The sequence below is a fragment of the Schistocerca gregaria genome, chromosome 8 (assembly GCF_023897955.1).
Source record: "Schistocerca gregaria isolate iqSchGreg1 chromosome 8, iqSchGreg1.2, whole genome shotgun sequence".
Classification (NCBI taxonomy): Eukaryota; Metazoa; Arthropoda; class Insecta; order Orthoptera; family Acrididae; genus Schistocerca; species Schistocerca gregaria.
The window spans coordinates 128,239,073-128,266,623 of record NC_064927.1 but is presented as its reverse complement, the minus strand read 5'-3'; the positions used below and the strand labels follow the sequence as shown (position 1 = coordinate 128,266,623).

Genomic DNA, 27,551 nt, shown 5'->3' with positions numbered 1-27,551 from the left:
TTCATTATTGCAATAATTTTTACAGTGTTTCCATTTAGTTTGTCTTGGCAGTGACATAAACTGAATAACTAGAGTCATCACTCATAGGGCTCCAGAAATATTCAGCAGGGTGAGCAGGGCAATTGTATAATTCAGCACATGATAGCAGCTTATCTACATACACACAGTTCATGTAGCCAGATTAGACATCCTTAAGATGACAAGTAGCAACTGTGGCTGCAGCAGACAAAGAGTTAATAAAATTATCACCAAATAAAAAAAATTTACCTTACCTCCCACACACTTTATCCTACCTCAACAACATCTATAGAAAAGTATGGTATCATCTGAAGATCATGATGCCATACCAAAGTTGGCAATGTGCATTAATACCACAGACATCAACAATGACTCACTGAAATCTGCAATGAAGGATGGGAGGTGTTCCTCTCAGCACCACACTGCTATCACATGGATGTTCATATAGGGCCAAGAATGGACTCACGCTGTCCTAGTTTGTGACCTCTGAAGAAGCAGTCAAAGCCACCTAGTTACACACCAGTGCTATTCAAGTCTCTATTAGAACTCTTCTTCTGCAAATGCTGACCTTTTACTTCAAGAGAAGAGTTTGTAATTGTGTGCATCAAGTGATGTGTTGCTCTACAAAGACAGTTGTAAATGTTTGACTCAGTCCCCTGGCAATAGAGAGTATACAGTTAAGTGAATCTTTTTTATCAACCTTGTAATAAAGTGAAGCAATTTTTCATATGTTGTAGTTCCAATCAGCCATGTCCCAGAGTGATCAAACAGAACACAGTTATTCCCAGACAACTGTAGTTTTCTCAGCTCATATCATAAAATATTTCAGAATTTCCAGCTGGAAACTGTGTAGCTCATTTGTCAATGGGAAACTGCCTGGCTGTGGTTTGAAAGGTCTCAGGATTGATTTCATTCTTGGAATTTTACCTGTCACTTTTCATTTCTTCATTCTATGGTAAAGTTTCCTAAGGTGAAAATGCCAAGTTAAGCTATGTTTTGGAAACTTCAGTAGGTCCCCAATAGCTGTCTGGGTAAGGCAGTGTAAGAGCAAAAGGAAGGAAATGCCACGCCACCTCCAATAAGACCACATTTAGTTTAGAGTAGGTGACATCAGATTCAGTTTTCATTCCACAGATCCAAAAATGAGATCATTCTCATGGATATGGAAGACATCAGAAAGTATAACACACAAAAAAAAAAAAAAAACATTACAATAAGCTGGAATTGCTAATATTCACAGAATTAATGCACTGTCAGAATGAAACATAGTTATGTACTTTGAATAAATTTATCATACACAAGCTACCTAATCTTGACTTGTGACAAAGTGTTTTCAAAACTGAAATTTAACAGACATTTTTATTTAAGGTGGTCTGTCAGTCTCTATGAATCTATTCATCTATGGAGTAGAAAGAGCTGTTTACCAAAAAAACTTTCAAACTCAGTTTAAACTTTGCTTGATCTGAAACCAAGTTTTTGGTGGATGCTGAAAAATTACTGAAAATATGGGTTCATGAATACTGGACCCCTTTTGGACCAAGGTAAGTGATTTTATGTCTTTATGTTGATTGTTCTTATTCCTAGTATTGATAATATGTATTGAGCTACTGGTTGGAAACAGACATATTGTTTGCAATAAATTTCATTGAAGAATAAATACACTGGGAAGCAGTGGTTAGAACACTCAGTTTTTTGAACAGGTTTCTACATGATGTTCTTGAATTTACACCACAAATGAGTCTTATTACATGTTTTTGCACTCTAAAAACGTTTGCTCAGTTTGATGAGTTAACCCAGAATATGGTCTCCTATGACATAACAGAATGACAGTAAACAAAATATGTACTTTCTTTACATTTATATCTCCTACATCTGACAAGAATTCCTAATGCCCAAAGATCAGTGTATTACAAATGAGACAACAGAGAATATGTGAAAATCAGTCATGGAATAGTTTCCATCCATCCTATATGGCATTTTCAACATGGCAATAATGTCACCACCATCTGGTTTCTGGGAATGCTCACACTCATAAAAAAAGGATGCTGAACCAAGGCAGTAGTAGAAATGAGGACAATGTCAGGCTCATTTGGATGACTCCTTTAATAGTCTAAAAAGGTGAATGCCCGAGTATCGCCTGACAGTATGATGCTCAGTCTTTTTTGGAACTGTCCTAGTGTGGGACTAACAGATTATCCTAAGGGCCAAACTGATAGAGTACCAAAATCTCATGATGATGTTATGGCAGGCTATCAAGGCGAAGCAGTTTCAAAAGCTGTTTAGAGGTGTGCTTCTTCTTTATCTCAATACTCCAGCTCATTACCACAAGACACACTCAGACAGGCTGTTTCTTTCAGAAATGAAATTTTGTCTTGTCATCTGTATTCTCCTGACATGAGAGCAAGTGACATCTTCTTCTTTCCTCAGATTAGAAAAGCATTGGTTGGCTGACATTTCCATAATGACAACAAAGTAAGTGCTGAGGTGGAAAGTTTCCTGAACAGCAAACCAATATCTCCACATTATCAGTCACTGTTAAAGACAGTCACAATGAAGGGTGAATATGTAGAGTAGGACTAACACCAACACCAAGTTTCATGGTCGGGGCTTGATTTTTTTTTTTTTTTTTTTAAGTCCATAATTACAACTTTATCGCTACTCCTCAGATTTGATTATAAAAGGAGTCCATGCATATTATTTGATTATTTCAGAGTTTTTAGAAAAGTTAAAAGAGAGATTGAGATCAGTATTAATGTCTCAGCAAGCATCATACCCCCCCTCCCACTGTCTCAGTACAGGGCAATCAGACATTTCACATGTAATGAATTTTAATCAGTTTGCCCATCCTTGCTCTTCTTTTCTTTTTATGAGAGCATTTGTGTGTACTGCAAGTGTAGCATGCAGGTTGGGCTATGGTCTACAAATCAGTTTTGCAAATGCATATTATCATTACTCATTGGTGAAATCGTGGGTGGAATGCAGCTTTGACATTAACAACTGCAGCCATTTTATGTAATCAGTCTTGGGGGAAATGTTAGTAGAAATCTACAATGTTCCTCTTGTTACTGAAATTGTCATTATATTCCCTGTCAAATGACAGATCAGTTATTTCAAGCAGCAGATCACAGTGAATGGTATCAAGGTAAATATGGAGAGGAAAACAAATGAAAATCACTCTGTAGTGCTGTCAAAACTGGAAATCTTCCTAAAGATTACACAAGAAAGATGGATATAATTCAGAAGCTGTTAATACCAGAGTCCTTCAATCAAGACAATTTGGAAAATTAACTGCATATTCTTTGTCAAACTGATTCTTGATGCAGAGGAAATTTCATTTTGTATACTTGCACAGGGTTTATGAAATGTGCTTTCAACAAATCTTTACCCTGAAGTGAAATGTTAAGTCATTTGGATGGCTGGTTGAATTGGTAGGGAATGCAAGGCTGCTTTTCCATGAGACCAATTAAGATCAAGTGCATAGGCATTACTAATTTCCACAATTATCTCATCCAAATGACAAAAACAGGTCAATTTAACAATAAGCCCCTACTACCCTACTACACCTTTGAATTTTACTGTAATAGAGCAGAGTCCAATCAATATCTTCAAGAAAAGTTTCTAATTATTGCTATTAAAGTCCATGATCTGCAATATTATTAACTGTATGCATTGCACTAATTTTTTTTTCAATGTGTCATCATGTGCATATACTTTCTCCTGGTGACTCATGTACACAACACCTTTGATTTCACTGAGTGCTGGAAGGGTTTTTCCTCTTATGATTCAGTTGCACTACAAGTCCTGATTCATTTACATCTCCAGCATCTTGAATGCTGTAAGAATATTCTTCATTGCTATTGCCAAGTCCAGTACCAGTAGCTTCTCCACCTCAAGTTCACTGTTTATGCATTTGATGAAAATGTCTAACTGTGTCATGACAAACTCTGTATAAAGTTTTACAAGCTGACTGTGAATGTGAAGACATTGGTGCTGTTACACAATGCTGCCTGGCCATTCCAACTTAGGCAGCTCCACTGACCCTTTCCAATTTCACAGCTGTTGCATCTGCTGTGATTGCTTGACCACAGATTGTGTGCACAGTTCCCCTTAGTCTCCACCATGCTGCAACTTCTCTGCTCACTAGCAGCAGGCTGAGCAGGCACAAGTGCCCACACTGTAAATCAGTAAGTTGTGAAGCACTGGTCTAGATACTGTCTGATTTGAAATCAGAAAAAAGGTTTAAAATTTTAAGTCATGGATTTCCTCCTCATGATTTTTTGTATATTACTCAAATATGACACTTCTAAGAATAACATTAACAAGGTCATAAACGTTCTTAGTGAAGAAAGGTACATATTCAACACCAAGAAGGAAATAAATGTCAAGAGCATTAACTGCCAAACATCTTCATACAGAAGTTTAATGTTTGTAAAAAAGGAGCTACTGGGAATCTTACTTTCAGTTTCACAAGCAGTGATTTTCCATTAGTCGCACACTGATAAAACAATCTGTGTTTTACCTCTCTCTTTATCTGTCTGTACTGGTTGTGACTTAGCTCTGAAATAATTTCTATGCTTCCCTTTTTGTAACTGTTCACTATGAATGGAGAGCAAGAATCAGTGAAATACTATACTCATAGTGAGTTTCCCTCACACCATTCTATGTTAACAAAGGGATGAAGAAATATGCAAATAGAAAACCTCATCTCTGATGTTGAAGTATATAAAAAATAAGGTATTAGAAAACTCTGAAAAAAATTAAACATACCTGTACATGTTCATAACCATTCCAGGAGAACAGTACCCACACTGTGTACCATTGAAAGCAGCAAGTGTCTTTTGCACTAAATTATACCCCATTTTTTTATTGCCAATTCCTTCAACTGTTGTTATTCTACAGTTGTGGCATGAAAATACTGGCATCAAACACTGTAAGATAACCATAAAATCATGTATTTTGGTGATCCAAAAGTAATAGTGAATTGTTCACCAGAACATTTTGTACAGATCTAAGAGGTAATGAAGGAGACCAAAACAAACCATTATTGTCATTAAAATATGTTCATGTACACATGCTAATGGGTATTGCCAATAATGAGGAAGCATTAGTCATTACAACAAGCATCACCATCAAGAGCTTTTGGCTCAGTGAGGATATTACAGACATCGTTTTGAAGCAACAAATCAAAATGTATGAGCTGTTTGATCTATGGTGTGACTGCTCATTTTTCTGGACACGTATACTGGACCATGACCATGAACATCCAATCTGTCAACTTTCCACACCAATCATAATGACTGGAAATGTAACAAAATGTCAGTGACAGTGACGTGTGGCTCAATGATGTGTGGTTTACATGAACATTGGTAATAAGTTGTTTGAACCAATACACCACATAAAAATGAAAATAACTAAATTTAATTGGGTTTAACCTTTGTTTCCCTCTCTCTGTCAATTAAACATTACATCTGCTTTTACAGACGCACCTCCTCTGATAACAGTTGTTTATTTTGGTCCCCTCTATTACCTCTTTGAGTTTGGCTGTATACAACTGGAATATCATATACAAACCATAAGACATTTTTCTGCACAACTAGTGTACAAACATAAGCATTCATTAATTCTACAACTTTTTTATATAGCAAACTTACAGAATTGACCGCAAATGATTCCACTTTTTTGCTGACAGGATGTTTCTTTGTAACCATAACAATACATGTTCCACAGCCTCCTTCATGGCACATTGCTTTAGTTCCTTTGAGGTTGGCATAATTTCTTATGTAAGTGTTCAATGAGGTACCCACAGGAACTGTGTTGTCCACTGTAAAATTAAATTATGATTTTCATTTTCTAGTTTCTTGCTTAGGAGTAGAGTATACAAAATCAGCCATTCATAATACAATCTATTCTAATAATAATAATAATAATAATAATAATAATAGTAATAATAATAATAATAATTTTCAGTATTGCAGTAAACTGTCCCATACAACAATGGAAGGAACTGGTTCAATTACTGATAGTGAGAGGGATAAAGATATCAGCATGCCAAATAGCCGAGAAATGGAATGATCATAAGATACATACAAAACTGGAAATGGTGATATCACCAAGAGCGAAGTGAATCTCCTGTTGGTATAACATTTCACTAAGGATAATGTGCTCAGCTTCAGTAGATGTTTCACAACCTGTGCCCCATTACTCCTTCCTCCAATAATAGCCATTATGAAGAAAATAAATGCAATGAATTTTAGTTTGAAGAGGAAATTGATGCATTACATTTAGATGGTACCTCAGTAGACTACAGAGCAAACACAAAATTTCTAGCTCTGAATATTAATTTCCAGTTGAAGTTGTGTGGTCACACAATAATAATTGCAAATAGAATGTCATCAGCATGTTACGAACTACCTGTCATCAGTATGTATATCATTCATATGTACAATCACCTCTTAGCTACAAATTTTTTATGTCGACTGATGCACCTACCTTGATACTTCTTTCCATTGATGTGAAACACTGCCTCCTTCTGAAACCTGAAATTATTGAGAGACATTATTAACAATGTTGGTAATTTTTGGAGAACTCTGAATTCTAAAATATTAAATACTAACAACATTTCTTTTCAACAAGATTGTTCAGTTCAGTCATCTATGTTCTGAATGACATTAGACCAACACACCATTGTGATGCATTTTAAATGTACTATAAAAATGACAAGCAAATTAAAGTGGATAACTGCCAATGTAAAAATGTCAAATGCTAAAGAAAGACAGTTACTCAGTTAACTGGGAAGTAATACAAACATATATTTTATTAACTATGTAAAACAGCATAAAACCTAATTTAGAATGGTGGTAAAGGCAGAAAAAGAAATTAACACAAAAAATTTATTCTGAACCAAAAAAATTAATGAAAGGCAATGTGATCAGTCATAAGGCCTGAACTTGATGCCACAGCTGGCAGTCTACAAATCTCAAAAATTCAATTTAGGTGACAAATTCACAGTAAATCCTTCAGAAATATCATACTGTTTCAACAATTTCTTATAAATGTATTTAAATCAGATGTTGATGCAAGTGGTTACCAATGCAACGTCCATCTTCTCAGCTTCAATCAGGATAACAGTGAAGGTGTAACTAGATTTAGAGGAATTTCAGCTATGAATATAGAAGAAGTAGTATAACATTACAAAAAATAAGGAAATAATTCAACTGGTGGAATGGAACACCCACTAGAGCAATTAAAACAGTTTCTAGTACACCATAATACCTGGAACCCCTATAATAACTTATTTGTCTGTAGTGACTCAGCAGTGATTGTGTCAGCTAACATGGGGAAATCTTTCTGGTCAGTGGTGCTGTGGTACTGCAGTATTATCTTTGGTAGTTAGTTTGTTCCGAGCTTCTGTAGTATGTGTACATATTTTACTTATTTCTGCCAAGGAATGAAGCATACTATTATGAGTTTGTAGTCTCAGTCATTTTATCTGGAGCATTCTCACCCAGGGTCTCTCCACAACTAGACCTACGTGCATTTTTTTATTTTACATGTCACAACAATCAAATGATGTCAAAACTTTAGTGCCAAAGAAGTATTAACACAAGACAGTGACTTATATAGTGTTCAGTTTAGTACTTCATATCAAAAGGAACAACTTTTGTCTTTTGTGTAATGCAAAAATAATACTTTCTTGGGTGCATTTCCAGTAGTGTTGACAGTACCAACCTGCATTCAAACAATGTGCACTGACTACTGATCTTTTGGTTGACTTTGGTAACAAATGCAACACATTTGCTTACCAACAAGCTGTTGCTCAACATGGACAACACAGTGTAATTTTGCTTGATTCTGTCACACCTACCACATTGTGTACAATTCTGCTGATACAATTTGCACCACCATGTGGAGGCTATCCAGCTGGGACACAAACACTTCTGCAGGATTTCCTTCCAAGTCATGACAGCTCAAAAGAACTCATATATTGTTGCTCTCTGACAAGCTGTGATACCAAATGCACACCAACAGTACCATTCATCTCAGTCCACAAACCAAAGTTCCACCCTTCTGCCCTGAGCAGCCAACTGTGTGGTTTGCCATTCCTGATTGCATTCTCTATACCATGGCTTTTCTGATGATAGTTTCAAGTTCGTCACATTATCAAGCACACTGACATTATTGGTGACTGTTTGGTCAACCCTGGCTATCAGCAAATATGACATGGCAAAAACAATGCTTCATCAATGCCTCAGCAGAATGCCAGAACAGCAGTTATGCCAAGTTATTTATGATAAACATTTATGCACTGAAACACCCTTCCATCTCTGGTGATGCCTTTGAACATTAAACAGCATCACACTCATGCCTGATCCTGTAGAAACGGTGGTTAGATGTTACCTTCTCATTTACAACTAGTAATGCTCTTGCATAAGCAGGAGTTATTAGAAAGATGTCTAGCTGCATGACAACATTGACAGTGCATTAATCGAGTGGACAACAATGACTATCTTCATTTCAGTCAGGTAAAATGATGCAATGGGTGGTGCAGTGGTATGTCACTCATACCACCAGGGCAGTGACCTCCAACTTGTCCAAATAAACAATTGGCTAGCTGATGACAACACTGCCCACATGGACAGAAAGATGGTGCCACACTTTTTTAGGTTTCACACACACATCAGTGATAAGAGAGGTAACTGCACAGTACCTTGTGGTCACCCAAATGGGAAGAATGAAATGCAATAGGCAGAGATCATTGCACTACTACTGATCACCTGCCTACTTAACATAAAGCAGTACATGTGTGGGTGGTTGACTCTATATCCTGAATCATACCCACAACCAATACTTTCTTATTGATACTGGGTCTGAAGTGAGTAGCACATGGTGTGAGCCACCACTGCCAAAAAAAATTTTATCTGCCTTCCAACTACATTTGGCAAACAGTTGAAATACTGCAACATATTGAAACACATTACAAACTTTGGGCTTGAGTTTAGAAGACATGCTTCCATGGCAATTTTTCGTTACTGACTTCAAGGAACCCATACAGGTGACTAACTTTCTAAAACATTTTCATCTGTCACCTGATTTGGCACATGGAACTCTTCCACATGTACACCTTCACGCATAGCCCACACCACTCTATGGTGCAAGGCAGAGGGTACCTTATACTGCTACTAATCAATTTTTTTCCTGTTCCACTCCCAAACAGAGCAAGGGAAAAAATCTATCTAAAAGCCTCTGTGTTAGCTCTAATCTCTCGCATCTTATCTTCATGCAACATGTACTGTGGCAGCAGTAGAATAGTTCTATAGTTGGCCTCAAATACTGATTCCCTACTGCAATAGTGCCTGGCAAAAAGAGCATTGTCTTCCCTCCAGGGATTCCAATTTGAATTCATGTATCATATCTTCAATACTGATTGAACTTGACTGAAAAAAAAAAGAAAAGAGAGAGAGAGAGAGATAAATAAAATAAAATAAAATAATTAAAAACAATCTAGCGGCACACATCTCAATTGCTTTGATGTCTCCAACACACACAGACAAGATCAACAAATGCTTCAAGACTTGTGGCAGGATCGTCGATATTAGAACTCACTCAGTGCTACCTTGATATCGAACAAGAAATACTTCGCACACATCTTCTATAGTAGATTACGGTGCTGGTACAGGATGGACAGTTTACCCCCTCTAGCAGGAGCTATTGAACATGGGGGTCCATCTGTAGATTTAGCCATTTTTTCCCTACACTTAGCAGGTGTACCATCAATTCTTGGTGCAGTAAACTTTATTAGAACAGCAATTAATATACAATCAGAAAGTATAACTTTGGACCAAACAGGAGCCCAATGATTAGGTCTGTTCGACCTTTAAATTATTAGATGATTTGAGTTCAGAACAGCATGAGCCAGGTTGTTTCTATCCTAAAACTATTAACCCATATTAGTATGAAAGGACCATATGGTCAAAACATTTTTTATTATATTGATTAATATTAATTAATTTCTTATTTTGACAAAATAATGTGTTGAATTTAGAATTCATTTTTGTAGATTTTTTCTACAAATAGTATTGATACTTTATGATTTATTTATGTTTATTTTAAATTTTATTTTGTTATTTATTTGTGTTTTAATTAGTGTGGCTTTTTTAACTTTGTTGGAGCAAAAGGTTTTAGGTTATATTCAGATTCGTAAAGGTCCAAATAAAGTAGAATTTGTAGGGATTCCACAGCCTTTTAGTCCCTCTATATGTGATGAAATCAAAGCACCTATGAATGAGTTCACAATTGCTCATGCATACTTGGAGCATCTTACTAGAGAACAATCTTATCATCACAATATTATCACCTTGAATGAGACAGAAAGTGTGGGGCAGCTGTCAACAGTCAGACACAGCAATACTGATTCAGGTCAATCCAGTGTATCCTTCTTTAGGCACCTATGAGCTTACTGTTTATGTCCTTCCAACACCAACACATTCATGTGTGCATTACAGACTAAGTGCTATCCACAATGGAACAGTTCAAAAAAATTAACACCGTGTCAGACTCTCCAGTCTGGCATAAGGTGCTTGGATTAGCTCTGGATAAACTTCACGTGGCCAAGTTGGCTGTAAAGTAATTATTACAAAGTGGTATGGTCAGGCAGTCAGATAGTCGTTGGGGCCCAACCACTTATCTTGTACCTGAGAAGGATGATATATACATACTGTGCAGTGACTATCTGGCTCTCAACTCCTGCACTATCCTGAACAATTGTACAGTTCAAAATATGCAGGACCTACCTCAAAATTTAGCTTGTGTCTCTGTGTTCAGTGTGCAGCATTGTAGAAAGGCTTATTTGTAGATTCCCAAGAACCAAGAGGTCGTACTAAAGATGGCTATTATCACCCCTTTTGGACCTTTATATGTGATGTGGGCTCAAAAATACAGTATAGACTAATCAAGGCTCACAGATTATGTTCTTTTCATGTTTTCCTTTTGGTACACCTTCTTAGATGATATTTTAGTCTTCTCTGCTTCCAACATGAACACAACAAGCATCTCAAACTAGTTTTGATGCCTTCTGTAAAGTTGATCTCTTAGTCAAATGATGACAAATATCAACTGTGACATCAATAGTTACCTTCCTTTGTCAATCAGTTAGCTGTGAAGGCATACAGCCTGCAATACAATGGACTGAGATCAATAATCACCTAGCATGCCAATGGAAATTTCAAGAATTACACTGATTCTTTGACACGGTTAATTTTTATCACAACCAGCAACATCATGTAGCTGTGATCCAAGCATCATGGATGAAAGCATTAGAAGGCAAACAGATGTCAAGCAAATGAGACATTCAACAGACTCTGCAGATGCAATACGCATTTGAGCAAATTAAAGACTGCTTTTGTCAGGCTACAATGTTGTTACATGCACTGCAAATCTGTTTGCTCAGATGGTATTTACTGATATCTACACTAAATTACTCCACAATACTTTATATCGGAGGAAATGTTAAGATAGGAACGGGACTATTGTGTGAAAGACTAGTCTTTCTCTGAGATAACATGATGATTTATTTATTTTTGATCCAATATCAGCTGATTAAATTTTGTTTTTGTTCCAGTCTTCTGGATAAGTCAGAGCCTTGCTAACTAAGTTACATATTCTTGCCTGGTATTATTATCTATACAAATTTTTCTGAATTTATTTGAGAGAACAATGTTAGATATATGGACATACATACAAACAATTTGCTATTGCAAAACATAGATTAAGAAATTTAGTTTGTGGCACAGTCTTCAGGTCTGAGATTCATACACTTACAGTTTGTGACACAGTCTAAGATCTGAAATTCATATACTTTTAGACAGAAAGTCGTCTATCATACATGTGTGCTAAATCTAGAAGCTCATCTATTGAATACCAGGATTGTTTAGTAGCCATAATTTTACATTCTTTTTTAGTTCTGTAAAGGGCAGTTTGGAGATATTAGGGTGGAAACAATTCAGTAGTTTTCTGTGATTCTTTCCCATTATTCTAAGTGTCTTCTTCTGTATGACAAGTACACTTATATTACCTTTACTGCTGGACCCCCATACTTCTATCCCATAGCTTAGATGGGATTCAAATAGTGCAAAATATATTTGCCTCAGAGTGATAATCTTATAAAAAGGTGTCACTTTTCTTAGGGCATATATAGTAGCAGACTGCTTTTTGCAAATATCATTTACATGATCAGATCAATTTAACTTTGCATCAAGTTAAGGAAATTCTGTTTAAAAGACAGTTAACACCCTGTGATTATTCATATTCACATAAACTAATTTTAAAATTCCCATAAAGTTAACCAATTTTCTTAGCAACAACAGAAGTGTGTATGTATTAATCATGCGACATAGTATAAGGAACAAAGTATTTTTTGAAAAAATAAATCAGATCTTTTGGTGTCTTTATTACAATTTTTCAATTTTCCCTTTCATTACAGTTTCACAAATACTCTCATTTACAAAGGTTTGCAAAGTTTTAACAAATCATAAAAAATCATAATTTTGTAGTTTTGGAGAGGTATCATGTGGAACTTTAACACATATTTTTTCAGCAAACTTTGAAATAATAATATGACACATTCACTCTTGACCTGTATAATTTGATATGAAATGGTCTGGTACATAAAAAAATTGAACCAAGAAAATAAACTTTGGCAGTTACTGTAGCCCTGCACTGGCTTTATTATGACACACAATAAATAACAAATTTTTAACTCTACATTTCCTTGCTTTAATCAGGGCAAACTAATTCATTGTGTCACTGAGGTCACATGTAGGACATGTGTCATAGTCTATCAACGAGATAGTTGACAACATTTGACACTCTGCAAAAACCTATTCGAACTTGAGTAGTATTTTATTATCTGTAATTTGCTGTGACTGCTTTCACAAAGATGTTGCAGTCACTGGCATATTTGAGTAAGCATATAGGCCTATTAATCCATATTTAAAATTTAAAAAAACCTTCAAAATATGCAGTTGGGAAGCCTTGTCAGTCCACCTCTTTACCTCTTTCACCTGAAAACCGAAATGATCCACTTATTTAACTGTCCAAGTATCTCTAATAGAATTTGATAAACTATGTATCAGATAAACTTTCTTGCCTGTTTCCCCCTCTACTGCATTTTGTCCCAGTAGGGAGTCGGTAGAAATGACTGAAAATCAGAAGTCAAGAAACACATTGTTTCAGCAACAAAGCAGCAAAGTTGTAACAAGAATCCTACTGCAGAAAACGAGGGACCTTTTTAAATGGCAGAGCTCTGCTCACACGTAAACCTATAAACCATGTTACTATAGATGTCTATTCAGTAGCAGTCGTTTCTTTGTTACGCTACTTGGACTAAATTACACTATGGAAATGACACTGCAAGCACAATGTGTATTTACAGATGTGGGGTGAGGGAAAGGCTACTTCTCGAAGGCAGAGCTTACGTCCCATAAAACAGGATCACAAGTAGTAAAGGAGAACTCACGTACATACCTCTCCTGGTTAATTATTAATGTGGCTTCCTTTGTTGTTTCTTTTTCTGGTCAGAGTTTGCATCTTCTCTTGCCTCTCCTGCAGTACGACACTGATCTGTCAAGGGCTCAGTAAAGGCTCAAATTTGCTTATCAAAGACACTGAAACACTGTTTCCTACCTATAGTATTATCAAACAAGTGCGCTAGTGTACCAGCCAAGTTTTTTAAATTTAACCTCACTATCGACATACCTGTCTCTCTGTTCATATTGTACCGTGAAGTATTTTGACATTTGTGCGAATGTCACCAATACAAACAAAGCATTTCTTGAATTAACTGTAGCACTGTGTATACAGAAAGAAATGAAAGAAAAGAAGATACTGGTTCAGGGTTGCAGCTGGTATACCCATGAAAAACTGTTCTTTCATGATGTCTAATGACTACTGAAGTCGCTGACGTGGAATACCTGGCAGAAGGTGGCAGCAAAATGCACCTAATATGAGAAACATATGTTTTTGGGGGTGTCCGGATACTTTTGATCAAATAACTTAGTTGTGCAGTAGTCTCACGTGCCATGTTGGGATTCTGTGTCTTAGCAACCTATACAGTAGAATCTCATGCCACACAGAGAGAAAAGCAATGGTGACATTGGGTATCAGGCCTCCAGAAAACTCATCATGGTTGAAGGCCTCTATTACATCTTCCACCAAGTGCAGTGGTTTGTAAAAGCTCCTTCAAGAACCCAAACTGGACATTCGGTAAAAGATTTTTGGTTTTCACATGATAAAGGAAGTGTCACAGGGACAGATACTCGAACACCTTGGCTGTTCCACTGGTAGATGGTTATATTGGGGAGAGGATGTCTTTCGGATGTCTGTGAACTCTGCGTGGTTCCACGAAACAGGGAAGTTAACAATCCTCATTACTGTGATGAAGAGGGCCACCAAATGGTCAACAGCCAATGGACACTGGACTCGCATTTGGGAGGACGATGGTTCAATCCGACGTCTGGCCATCCTGATTCAGGTTTTCCATGATTTCCCTAAATCGCTCCAGGCAAATGCCGCGATGGTTCCTTTCAAAGGGCACGGTCGACTTCCTTCCCCGTCCTTCCCTAATCCGATGAGACCGATGACCTCACTGTCTGGTCTCCTTCCCCAAAAACAACCAACCGACAACAGCCAATGGTGACAGGTGGGGAGCATGTTGTTGGAGTGAGTTTTGTCTCTCCAGAATTCCTTGATGCTTGGCAGTGAAGCTGAGAGCAGAGCTTATCAGCACTAACTGCTTCTACGTCTTCTTCATGTACATATGGTTCCAGGAATCTTGGCAGCCATTGTGAACCAAACTGACATGTGCTTGGCCTATCGGATCGTCGATTGGCCGGAAATTCTTCACGAAGACATAAGCCCAGGCGTTGGCCTTTGCACTGGGCTCACTGACTATCAATATTTCCCACTTGAAGTGGAGGAATCTGTGTTCTTTTGTGGAGGAAGCATTGTGTCTCCATGGAGGCAGAGTCGTCACTGAGTTTTAGGGGGGAAACACAGTTGGCTCACATTTGGTACCTGTGGTCGTTGATCTCCTTGTATATTAGGTGAGCAAGTTTGTTTGAGCAGACATTTCATTGAACGATTTCTAATGAGCTTTCATTCCTTACAAAGCCTACGGTTTTTGGTTATTGTGGCATGCAGTGGAAGTAGTAGTCAGTGTGGATGTAGTTACTGTTGTGCTTCTTCTGGTGGTGTTGTCTTCCTGATTGCGCCCAAGATGTTGCTTGAAAAACACTGCAGTGCAGAATCAATTTCTTCCTCTGTTGGGTCATAAAAATTTGCGAGATCTTCCAAGAGGTGTTCCTGAAATGCTTCACAGTTGGGGTGCTTTCTGGCAAAGCCTCTCCTTGGAATGAAGGTGGCTTTAGTGTCGACACGAAAGTTATCAGGTAAATGGTCTGATGCGATGATGAGTAGCACTGGTAGTTGGCGACTATCACATTGCCAAGTGACTTCCAATGCGTTTCACCCACAAGGCACACATTGATGTCTTATTCATGAAGAAATTGTCTGTATTCTCATTACTGTGTGTGGATGCCGTTTGTTTTCCAGAAATATAGCAACAGCTCTCGAGCTTCAGTGTCCATAATGTAGTTGACTGGGTTGTTGGTGTAATGTTTGGAGTGCTTTCAGCACTGCAGCTGTGATCAGCTGTGGCAGATCCTTCACAATGTGGAGCATTGTGTCCATCCTCAGAATTTTAGCCCCGTGTTGAAGTCCAAAAGGGACAGTTCCATTGCATGTGGGTTGGACTACGCTAGCGATTTCACTCCTTTGTTCATCATGAGCTGCTGCATTCCTGGGCTGTTGAAGGCCACTGGCGGTTTTGCATTGAATGTTTACTTTCGTGATCAGTAGAAGCGGGACTGTGGCGCTGGTGGTGGAGTGAAGGGCAGTGCTGTGGGTTGAGGCGCCCAATTCAAGGACATCGCTTGAATGAACACTATTCTATGTCTTCTTATAGCTGTGAGTGATAACGAGTTCTTTAGGCTAGCGATGAGTCATTTGAATGGGTCACATCCTCTCTAAGTTGCGACATGTTGCAAGTTTCTTGCAGTTATGCAGAAAGGGTTGTCATCCTTCTTGCATACAGTGCAGTCCTTGTTGTGGTGTTCTTAGCCATATTTTATACAGAACACTCGCATAGTGCAATGTGGTTATCTCCTTGCATCAAAAGCACTGTGCGGGCCTACATTTAACCACAAAGTTTTTTATCGTTATCTCACATTCTGTGACTGAGGTTGGGTTCTTTATTGGTGGGAATAACAAGAACCAAGAACCATTGGCATTGAAGTGTGTGTGCAAAGTGATTTCATGCTGGTGAACGAGTGCACTTCTTAACCTTGTTGTAGTTCATCTTTTACGACGTCCAAGAGCAGCTTCAGAGAGAGATGCCTCTGCGAAAGATCTTAAGTGGTTTTCCTGGCGTCGAGGTATAAGTGTGGAAGCCAATTCCACGTTCCAGTAGTACAATGGTACTCCTCCACTGAGCGTAGGAATATTTTATAGATGTCTTTTCCACCTGTTTTGACAGAAAACTGGAGTCCCTGCACTGCTTGCTTCACAACGTGGTAGAGAGATCTGCGCGGCAATCTATGGTTGTGCCTTGCCTCGGCCCCTTGTCAGCAATGTCTCTTAGTGATACAAATGTATTATTGTGTGTTGCAGGGTCTTCTGGCATGAGCTTGACAGCAAGTGCTATCCCCTGTGAGGTGGGTTAAAACCTTGTTTGTCCTCAATTTGGCGCAAGAGCAGACTTGGTGTCTTTCTTGGAGGCATTGTTGAATGTGATAAGACTGACATCCTTGCTGCAAGAGGCCTCCGATGACTTGCTGATGTTCCTCTGGTCCATTTCTTCTGCTTCCAAGTGAGAGCTAGAAGAGTCAGGAGACAGTCCCATTGACACAGAAAGTCCATCATCAATGCTGTAATATGCCCAGTCGATAGTGATGTGCATGTCATCGTCCTAATCCGTCGCAGGGGCCATCATGGGGTGGGGGGGGGGGGGGGAGGGGCGACTGGCTACGACTTCCCTCCGGCTGACAAACGTGTGTCGGTAGCTGCCGCCTTCGTTCAGCTCCGTAGTCGCAACTCGAGCTTCAGTGGTGGGCAAAGATTCTTTCTACGCGATTGCTGTGCTGAGTGTACTGGTCACAGAACACCAAAGTACTAGAAATGCAAGGCCCGTGCTACGATATGGGAAAACAGAAAACGAGAAGAGCGCTTGAAGTGCCCTGTCAGTGAACTTCGATTAGGAGGAAATATAAAGCGAAAATCCGTATTTTTAATTTGAAATGAGAGATTTACATTATTATGTTTTACATTTACACTTCATGGCTGAGCCTCATAGCATAGTAGTGAAGCGTGTGGCTGGAAACCTTAAGGTTTTTATGACCTTACGTGGTAATACACTACTGGTCATTAAACTTGCTACACCACGAAGATGACGTGCTACAGACGCTAAATTTAACCGACAGGGAGAAGATGCTGTGATGTGCAAATGATTAGCTTTTCAGAGCATTCAAACAAGGTTGGCGCCGGTGGCGACACCTACAACGTGCTGACACGAGGAAAGTTTCCAACCGATTTCTCATACACAAACAGCAGTTGACCGAAGTTGCCTGGTGAAACGTTGTTGTGATACCTCGTGTAAGGAGGAGAAATGCGTACCATCACGTTTCCGACGTGCGTGATTGTAGCCTATCGCTATTGTGGTTTATCGTATCGCGACATTGCTGCCCGCGTTGGTCGAGATCCTATGACTGTTAGCAGAATATGGAATCGGTGGGTTCAGGAAGGTAATACGGTATGCCGTGCTGGATCCCAACGGCCTCGTATTGACAGGCATCTTATCTGCATGGCTGTAACGCAGCGTCTCGATCCCTGAGTCAACAGATGGGGACGTTTGCAAGACAACCACCATCTGCACAAACAGTTCGACGACGTTTGCAGCAACATGGACTCTCAGCTCGGAGACCATGGCTGCAGTTACCCTTGACGCTGCATCACAGACAGCAGCGCCTGGGATGGTGTACTCAACGACGAACCTGGGTGTACAAATGGCAAAACGTAATTTTTTCGGATGAATCCAGGTTCCGTTTACAGCGATGTACGCACATTGGAAGCGTGTCTTCGTTATCGCCATACTGTCATATCACCCGGCGTGATGTTATGGGGTGCCATTGGTTACACGTCTCGGTCACCTCTTGTTCACATTGACAGCACTTTGAACAGTGGACGTTACATTTCAGATGTGTTACGACCCGTGGCTCTACCCTTCATTCGATCCCTGCGAAACCCTACATTTCAGCAGGATAATGCACGACCGGATGTTTCAGGTCCTGTACGGGCCTTTCTGGATACAGAAAATGTTCGACTGCTGCCCTGGCCAGCACATTCTCCAGATCTCTAACCAACTGAAAACGTCTGGTTAATGGTGGCCGAGCAACTGGCTCGCCACAATACGCCAGTCACTACTCTTGATGAACTGTGGTTTCGTGTTGAAGCTGCATGGGCAGCTGTACCTGTACACGTCATCCAAGCTCCGTTTGACTCAATGCCCAGGCGTATCAAGGCCGTTATTACGGCCAGAGGTGGTTGTTTGGGTACTGATTTCTCAGGATCTAAGCACTCAAATTGCGTGAAAATGTAATCACATGTCAGTTCTAGTATAATATATTTGTCCAATGGGTACCCACTTATCATCTGCATTTCTTCCTGGTGTAGCAATTTTAATGCCCAGTAGTGTATATTCGAGAAATCACAGTCAAAAACTAAGATTAACTTGGGAAATGGGAAGTGTGTGGTAAGGTCTTAAGGGACCAAACTGCTGAGGTCATCGGTCCCCAAGCTTACACACTACTTAATCTAACTTAAACTAACCAACGCTAAGGACAACACATACACACCCATGCCCGAGGGAGCACTCGAACCTCCGACGGGGGCAGGCGCATGGACCGTTACAAGGCGCCGCAGACCGCTCAGCTACCCCGCGCGACTAAGATTGACTTCTCGTACCTGGGGTTCAGTCATGCAAAATTTGTAAATGACATCATGGTCGTCTTTTGAATGTAAAATTATTTGTTTCCAACACTCAGTATACAATACAATGAAGTATGTCGAGTGAAGCTGGGGCACCATGTCACAAAAATATGCTCTCTGCCTGTCTGAGTTATAGGAGCGGTCGTTTCGTCCAGAAGGTGGGAAGTTCAGCATTTTTATAGTTCCTACGTTGAATTGTCTTTTGAAGAGCTTGTCCCTTCTGTGGCGTCCTGTGTAGCTGCATTTTGAGGTTGCTACTGTGGCTCAGACTTGATTGTAGAGCCGTCGGTATTGTTAATCGTGATAACTATTTCGGCCGTGTGAGCGTTATAAAGTGGGAATAATTGCGTCATAGCACATGTCAAAATCTAATAATTATCTGACAGCGAATGACAACGAATATGATTTAATAGCAATTTGTTCTTGATTGCTACTTCTTGTGTACTTTGCAATCTTCAGAATGCATTGAGAATTAATTGATTCGTTCTGCTTTATTTTCGCAGGCATCCATAATATTATGGGGAATAAATGATTCCATATTTGGTTTTGTTTCAAATTCAATAGAAGCTGGTTTCGTTGCATAGAGTTTGTGGGCTCATATACATTTGTTCCTGCTGTGCGCTTCAAAGGCATTGTATGTATATTGTTTATATTCTACTTTATTTTAGTTCTCTTGCATTTTTGCACTTTCTCACATTAAATTGAGAACTCCATGTTAAATGCTTTTGGCAGAATGGTTATTCGACTTCTTCTCCCAAAATGAATATGTATTTCTGCTATGGATGGTGTTGCTTCTCACCACTGAGTATGCTTTATAGTCATAGTGACTAAGGAACTGCCGGCTGCTGTGGCCGAACGGTTCTAGGCGCTTCAGTCTGGAACCGCGCGACCGCTATGGTCGCAGGTTCGAATCCTGCATTGGGAATGGATGTGTGTGATGTCCTTAAGTTAGTTAGGTTTAAGTAGTTCTAAGTTCTAAGGGACTGATGGCCTCAGCTGTTAAGTCTCATAGTGCTTAGAGTCATTTGAACCATTTTTGAATTAAGGCACACTTCCTTGAAAAGGTTTGACGTCCAGAGCGACCTTACGTAGAATGACCCCATAAAAGAAACAGTAGGAAAAGCAGATACCAGCTTGATTCAGAGGAAGAATCTTCAGGAAATGTAATTCATTCACAAAGGAAGTGGCTCATAAGGCGCTTCTTCGACCGATTCTTGAGATTTGTTCACCACTATGGGATCCTTAACAGGTAGAACAGACAGAAGAGATAGAGAAGCTCCAACCATGAGTGGCGCGTTTCGTCATGGGATCGTTTAGTCGGCGAGGGAGTGTTACCTATATGCTCAACAAACTCCATTGGCAAACTTTACAAGAGGGGCGTTTTGCATCACGGAAAGGTTTACTATTGAAATTTCGAGAGAGCACTTCCCGGGAAGAATCGGACAACATATTACTTCCTCCGGCACATACCTCGCGTTATGACCACAACGACAAAATTCGAGAAATTAAATACAGACACTTACCGCCAATCATACTTCCCATGCGTCATTTATGAGTGGAAGAGGGTAGGGCAGGTCAAACAGTGGTACATGAAGTACCCTCCACCATACACCATTACGTTGCTTGCGGAATATAATACACATGTAGATGTAGAAGTGCCACAGTAGTTACACAAATGTGTTCATTCGGTAGTTACAGGTACTACAAACATACATTTTATCAGAAGTTAATGTACTACAAGTGTTCTCCCAACGGATATGAAAATTTGATAATATTACACAGATTCGTGCTTTCATCATTGGATCTACTAGTGAAAACTGTATAACTGAGAGTTTACCAAATGTTGTAGCATTCAATATGGTGGAAAAAAGTTCATCCTATACCATACAATCAACATGTATAAGTATGCACTTCGTTGTGGAATCCTTTTGCTGCATAATAGTACCTGGCATAATAACTACGTACACTGTCACTGAAAAACATACTCAGCAGCGAGATGCTACACTATTCAAAGCAGAAATACATACTCATTCCATGACAAGATGCGACATAATTCAAAGTAGAAATACATATCATTCCTTGAGAAGAATGTAATAAATCTGAATACCAATTCTGTCAAAAAGTGCTATCATAGAGTTCTCCACTAAATGCGTGAAAATAAACAGATGTGAACAAAACCAAGTAGATTACAAACATGTACTTGCACCGCATCTAAAACGAGCCAGTTGACACATGGACTGGTAGGAAGGAAAAAAATGTCCACAGAACACTACGCTACAAAACCAGCTTCCATTTTATATGATACCAAAACAAATATGAATCTTTTACTCCACCCAACATAACAAATGCGAGCAAAAATCAAGCATAATACGGTCAACATATTCACAGTGCAATTATAAGAAAGTATAGCGGCAAGTGACATCCCTCAGACGACAGTGACATGTTTCAGTGTGTTTCGTCTCTACGTATGCAGTTCTTTGTTCTATTGTTCTGGTGTTCGCTCTCGATACGTTTTGGCGCTAATTCTCAGTGTTTGTAATTTGTGTTTTATTGTAAACATATTAAGTTAGCTGCAAGTGTGAAGCTTACTCTTTCTTTCCATCAGTTCTATTCAATTAAGGTAGATAGCTAAAATGGCGACGCCGATGAAGAACTAGAATCACGATTAACAATACCGACGGCTCTACAATCAAGTCTGAGCCACAGTAGCAACCTCAAAATGCAGCTACACAGGACGCCACAGAAGGGACAAGCTCTTCAAAAGACAATTCAACGTAGGAACTATAAAAATGCTGAACTTCCCACCTTCTGGACGAAACGACTGCTCCTATAACTCAGACAGGCAGAGAGCATATTTTTGTGACATGGTGCCCCAGCTTCACTCGACATGCTTCATTGTATAGTGGTACATTTGGACGAGGCACAAATTATGTAAGCAGAGGACTTGTTAAGGTCATGGAGCAATGAAATTATAAAGGCGGATTTAATCAAAGAGCATGTTTTAACCCCAGAGAGCAGATTGCATAAACTGTTGCAATAGATACCAACTGGTGACATGTTACCAAATCAAATGTTGACACAACTAAAAATCACTAAATGGCGCTGGTTTGTTGCTGAGGCTTCCCTTCGGTTATTATGGCCTAGAAAACTACCACCAACAACCAGTACTGTCTTAGCAGCATGCACCAAATTACCCTTGGCAGTCTTCGCCAAGCAAGACGATGGCTGAATATTCATAACATAGCTGTCAAACAGTTATATGACTGTGGGGTGTCTGTTCTTTCGGACATGTTCAAAAGAACGGATACCATGTAGAATCTGCAGCTGCTATACATTATATGTAAATTTAAGTTGGAGATCCGAGGTTCGAATTCTGGTCTGTGTACTGATACACAATTTCACTCACCGTCGCCGATGCCCCACAATGTCCAAATGCAGCTGACAACAGTGCTCCTTCCCCTTTTCCTTCCTTTAATCCTATCTCCACCTTCAATTTACATATACTGTCAAACATATTGGTATAGCTGAAGGCCCCAAACCCAGCACTGCCAGTACAGACAGCAAGGCGGTCCTGACTAGGCACAGTGCCAGCCACGCCCCTAAGAAAAGCAGAACAAGTAATGGATTGTGTGAGGGCGTCAGGCTACGATGGTGGCTCTGAAATGCGAGTCAATAGCCACTGCAGTAACAAAAGTAAATGCAGTTAACAAAAACCATCAGTTCAAACGTTGTGGTGTTGATTCTATCGGCGTTTCAGCAGAAATGCACATCAGTGCATCAGTCCGTTCAACTTCCCGAACTAGTTCGACCACCCCAGAAGGACGTAGGTGGTCATCACCAAAAAACCACCCTACTACTTATTTTTCTCCCACTTCGAACCTACTGGATTTACAGGGTTCGATTGCCGTACGTAGGCAATGTGGAACATATCTTGATATGTCACGCAAATAGATTTATGTGGGCTCACCGTTCAACGAGCGCCAGTCAATATGTCACGTACCTTTGATGAGTAACAGGATGCATAGGACTGTTTTTATGCTGCTGGAAGGCATTGACTACTGTGCAACTCAAAGCCCTAAGAGAAGACAGTGCAAAACTTCTACGGAAGGATTCGAAAATTATAGTTTTGAGGAGCTCCAGCTTTGGTCTTAAAACGCCTCACAATCATGACAAAAGTTTATTAACCACATTCTTAGAGGGCTTCCTTTCCTGTTTTGTTACATGGACGAAATGCTCGTCTTCTCTGACAATAGAGAACAACACGAGGAACACCTATGAACACTTTTTCAAAGACTTAAGGACTTCACAGTGGTAATCAACAAAAACAGAGACTATGCAGTTTCCCGGGTTCATCATTTCTGCAACAGGTCTGTATCCAAACCCTAAGAGAGCACAACTCATCTGTGACTTCACAGTTCTGAGGACTTTCCAGGAATTATGAAGATTTTGGGAACGATTAATTTATACCAACGCCATCTTTCATAGGCAGCTACAAAACAGGCTCCTCTGATTGCACTTCTGAAGCGAAAGTTCACCTAATGAACAAGAAGGTACCACAGAACGAGAACCTACTGGAGGTCTTTAAGGATGCCATGGCAGAGGCTATGCTATTACACCATCCTATTCACGATGCCAAACGTAATCATGGTCGACGCCAGGCTGGAGGCAACCGGCGCAACATTACAATAGAGGATCAATGGTGATTGGCAATCCTTGTCGTTTTTCTCCGCCTTTTGACAGAAGCAAATAAAGATGTCTTTATACAGTTGGCGATATTTCTATGACGTACTTTAAAATTGTATAACTACGTAACGTTAAAAAAGTATAAGTTTCCAGCTTAAGCTTCTGAAGGCATTAAACCCTCCATAAGACCGCTTCTGTCCTTCCTGGCGAGCAGTAATAGTCATAAAAATTACTTGTTAGGGGTGGCTGGTCGAACTAATTTAAGACTGAACGACCGTGCAAATTCAGCTGTGGGAAGGGCCAATCCAAGACCGAAATACGGCGCAAGTACTGTAAGGAAGTGTAATTTAGTTAGAAAGGGGATATTTTACAACACTGACGTCCACTCAAATGTTGGATATCTTTTGCCTATCTGCAGTTCTGTTACCAGGGCAGATAGAAAATAGAAAGAGCTGTGCGATTCGTCTCAGCTTTAGGCATTCAGAAAGCATCGCCGACATGCTCAACACACTCCAAAGTGAGATGTTACGAAACTTACACTGACTGACAAAAAAAGGGGAATCACCCAGAATGGGAGGACGAAACGACATGAAACTTCGGAGACTCATAGGTTAGGTGATATTATTCCAGTGATTACAAAATCGAGTCCAGTTTACAAAGAACTTGGTAGTATGAGCCCATTTATCAGTATGACCTTGCACCCCATCTGGTCGGGGCGCATCCTCAGTCAGTTGGGAAGAGTGTCATATAGCTCACAATTAATAAAATATTCCTTGCTATTATCCTGTGGTCTGAGGGATTTCTCTTCAAGACCCGACCTTTCGTCCCCATCTACCGAGGTATGATGACATGGTTGGAGACCGTGGATGTTATTTTAAAACAAATGTTGATGGTGTTGAGACAGGAACCAGCCACAAATTTATTTTAAGTTCCTTTATTCAAAAGGTACCAGTTTCAAATCATTACAATTCATCGTCAGACGGCTTCCATGCTTTCATTTGAATTTGTAGTGCGTTTTTTTTTAATGATCAGTTGTCGTGATATGTCGGTCTTGAGTATTTGTTTTCATAGGTTTAGTCCAACAAATGATGTTCATAGTTTTCACCACATTCTTATCGTTGCACACAAAATTTGTGTCATTGAGCACTTTATACTCCCGCTGGGTGTGTGTGTTGTTCTTAGCATAAGTTAGGTTAAGTGTTGTGTAAGACTAGGAACCGATGACCTAAGCAGTTTGGTCCCTTTGGAATTCACTTACATTTGAACATTTTCAGCACTTTAGATACAAATTTATGTGTGCAGCAGTAAGAATGTGGTGAAAACTACGAACATCATTTGTTGTACGAAAACTATGAAAACAAATACTCAAGACCGACATTTCACGACAGCTAATCAATAATAAAAAAAACCACCACATGTTCTAATGAAAGCATGTAATCCGTCTGATAATGAATTGTAATTATTCGAAACCGGTAATGGTACCTTTTGAATAAAGGAACTTAAAATAAATGTCTGGCTGGTTGCTGCCTCAACACCATCAACGATCTTAGTTTTGTTGAACGTCCGATTCACACCCTGGCTCGTTACTGATTACAGAAAAATTCTTCTTCCGTGCAGCGGCGTGACGTCACATGTTTTGAATACGCGAGCGCAACTGGCCGTCGCCTACTGCCGTCGTCCGCTGTAGCTATCATCCGATGGTGGAAGACTGGTACACATCTTTGTCAGCACCAGAATCTAAATTTCATTCAATTTCACGCCCTCCTCCTTTCTTTTAAAATTTCTGGTGTGTTTCATTCTTTCTATGGCGTCTCTGTATTGCCTTCCGTTGTATTCGTTTGTGGCTGTCAGTGCTTGAGTCCGGTCAAAATGACTGTGACGGTGTCCTGGCTGAAAAGCATGTTCCGCAACAGCTGATCTGTCAGACTCCCCTCTTCTGCAATTGCCGTTGTGCTCTTCGAGTCGTTTTTTGACAGTTCTTTTTGTAGTACCCACGTACACCTCCCCACAACTTGACGCAGTCCTATTAATTCCAGCTTTTCCCAGCGGTTGGTGAGCATCCTTGGCCGATTTTAGATGATCTTGTATCTTCCGTGTGCATGTGTAAATTACGGCGATGTCCCGCTTTCTCAAGATTTTTACTATGTCAGTCACAGCTTAAGAATGGTAGGAAAACTTTCGATTTCACCGGCGCTTGAGCATCACTATGATTTAAGCTCTTTTCACCTCAGCGAACAAATAACCATTCGATGTCTTAATTCTGCGTCAAGCATTTCTGGTTCACAGATTTTTCCTTGCTCTATCCGCCAACGTACATCGCACCACAACTAGCATTGTCTCTCCCTGTTCCACTCCCAAACAGAACGAGGGAAAAATGACTGCCTTTATGCCTCTGTACGAGCCCTAATCTCTCTTATCTTATCTTTGTGGTCTTTCCGCGAAATATAAGTTGGTGGCAGTAAAACTGTGCTGCAGTCAGACTCAAATACTGGTTCTCTGAATTTCCTCAGTAGCGATTCACGAAAAGAACGCCTCCTTACCTCCAGATACTCCCACTCGAGTTCCTGAAGCATTTCCGTAACACTGGCGTGATGATCAAACCTACCAGTAATAAATCTAGCAGCCCGGAATTGCTTCTATGTCCTCCCTCAACCCGACCTGACAGGAATCCCAAACGCTCGAGTAGTACTAAAGAATAGGTCGTATTAGTGTTTTATAAGCGGTCTCCTTTACAGATGAATGACATGTTCCCAAAATTCTACCAACGAAACGAAGACGAATATCCGCCTTCCCCACAACTGCTATTACATGCTTGTCCCACTTCATATGGCTCTGCAATGTTACGTCCAAATATTTAATCGACGTGACTGGGTCAAGCGCTACACTACTAATGGAGTATTCAAACACTACGGGATTCTTTTTCCTATTCTTTCACAGTGGTCAGTCAACATCTGACACTTTTCACGCTTCTCACATACCTTACCAGGCCTGGTAACAAAACTATGTACTCTGGTGGCCGTTCTGCCTGTCCCAGTGAACTGGAACCCTAATAATTTACATACCTGCCCATGGTGTATGTATGTGTGTGTGTGTTCATGTGCCTGTATGTGAATTTACATCGTTATCCGACCATGTCTCGGGGTGTTTTACTATTTTGACAGTCAGTGTAGTTGGCCTAGAGAGACAGCCGTGCATGCTAAAGCGCCGCTTACGGGACGGGTAGATGTGCCGACCCCGCATCAAATCCGCACGGCTAATTATCTACGATGGTCCACAAGCCGGACAACCTGGACGTAGTTTTCCGGCGGTTTCCCCCGTACCACTAGGCGATTGCTAGCCTGGTTCCCAAATCTCGCCTCACTTACACGATTCGAAAACATTTAGAAAACTTTCGCTCACTTTGACTTAGGACAACAAATGTTCAAATGTGTGTGAATTCTTAAGGGAGCAAACTGATGAAGTCATCGGTCCCTAGACTTACACATTACTTAAACTAACTTATGCTAAGGACAACACTTACATCTATGCCCGAGGGAGGACACGAACCTCTACTCCCTCTCCAAGCAAATATTCCCCTTTATGGACCACGAGAGTAAAACAAGACAAATACGTGCTTGTACGGAACGTTACCGATAATGTTTATACAGGCGTGCGATTTGCCAGTGAAAAAAAGGTGAAAATGATTCTGGTAAATAGTATAATCTCCGCCGTTGGTTTACGGGATTTTACGTAGACGTGAATTCGTCATGATTTTC

The 27,551-nt window shown here is 39.9% G+C and overlaps 1 protein-coding gene across 2 annotated transcripts in view; it reads right to left on the bottom strand.

The window, feature by feature from the left end:
• Positions 1 to 27,551, bottom strand: part of LOC126284100 (uncharacterized) — a 305,109-nt gene that overhangs the window by 212,315 nt on the left and 65,243 nt on the right. For both annotated transcript variants that reach the window (XM_049982752.1, XM_049982753.1), the window contains exons 2-4: positions 6,508 to 6,554; positions 5,670 to 5,839; positions 4,786 to 4,946 (exon numbers count right to left, since the gene is read on the bottom strand). In XM_049982752.1, coding sequence (XP_049838709.1) covers positions 4,786 to 4,946; positions 5,670 to 5,839; positions 6,508 to 6,554 — 378 coding nt within the window. The remainder of the gene's footprint in view (positions 1 to 4,785; positions 4,947 to 5,669; positions 5,840 to 6,507; positions 6,555 to 27,551) is intronic.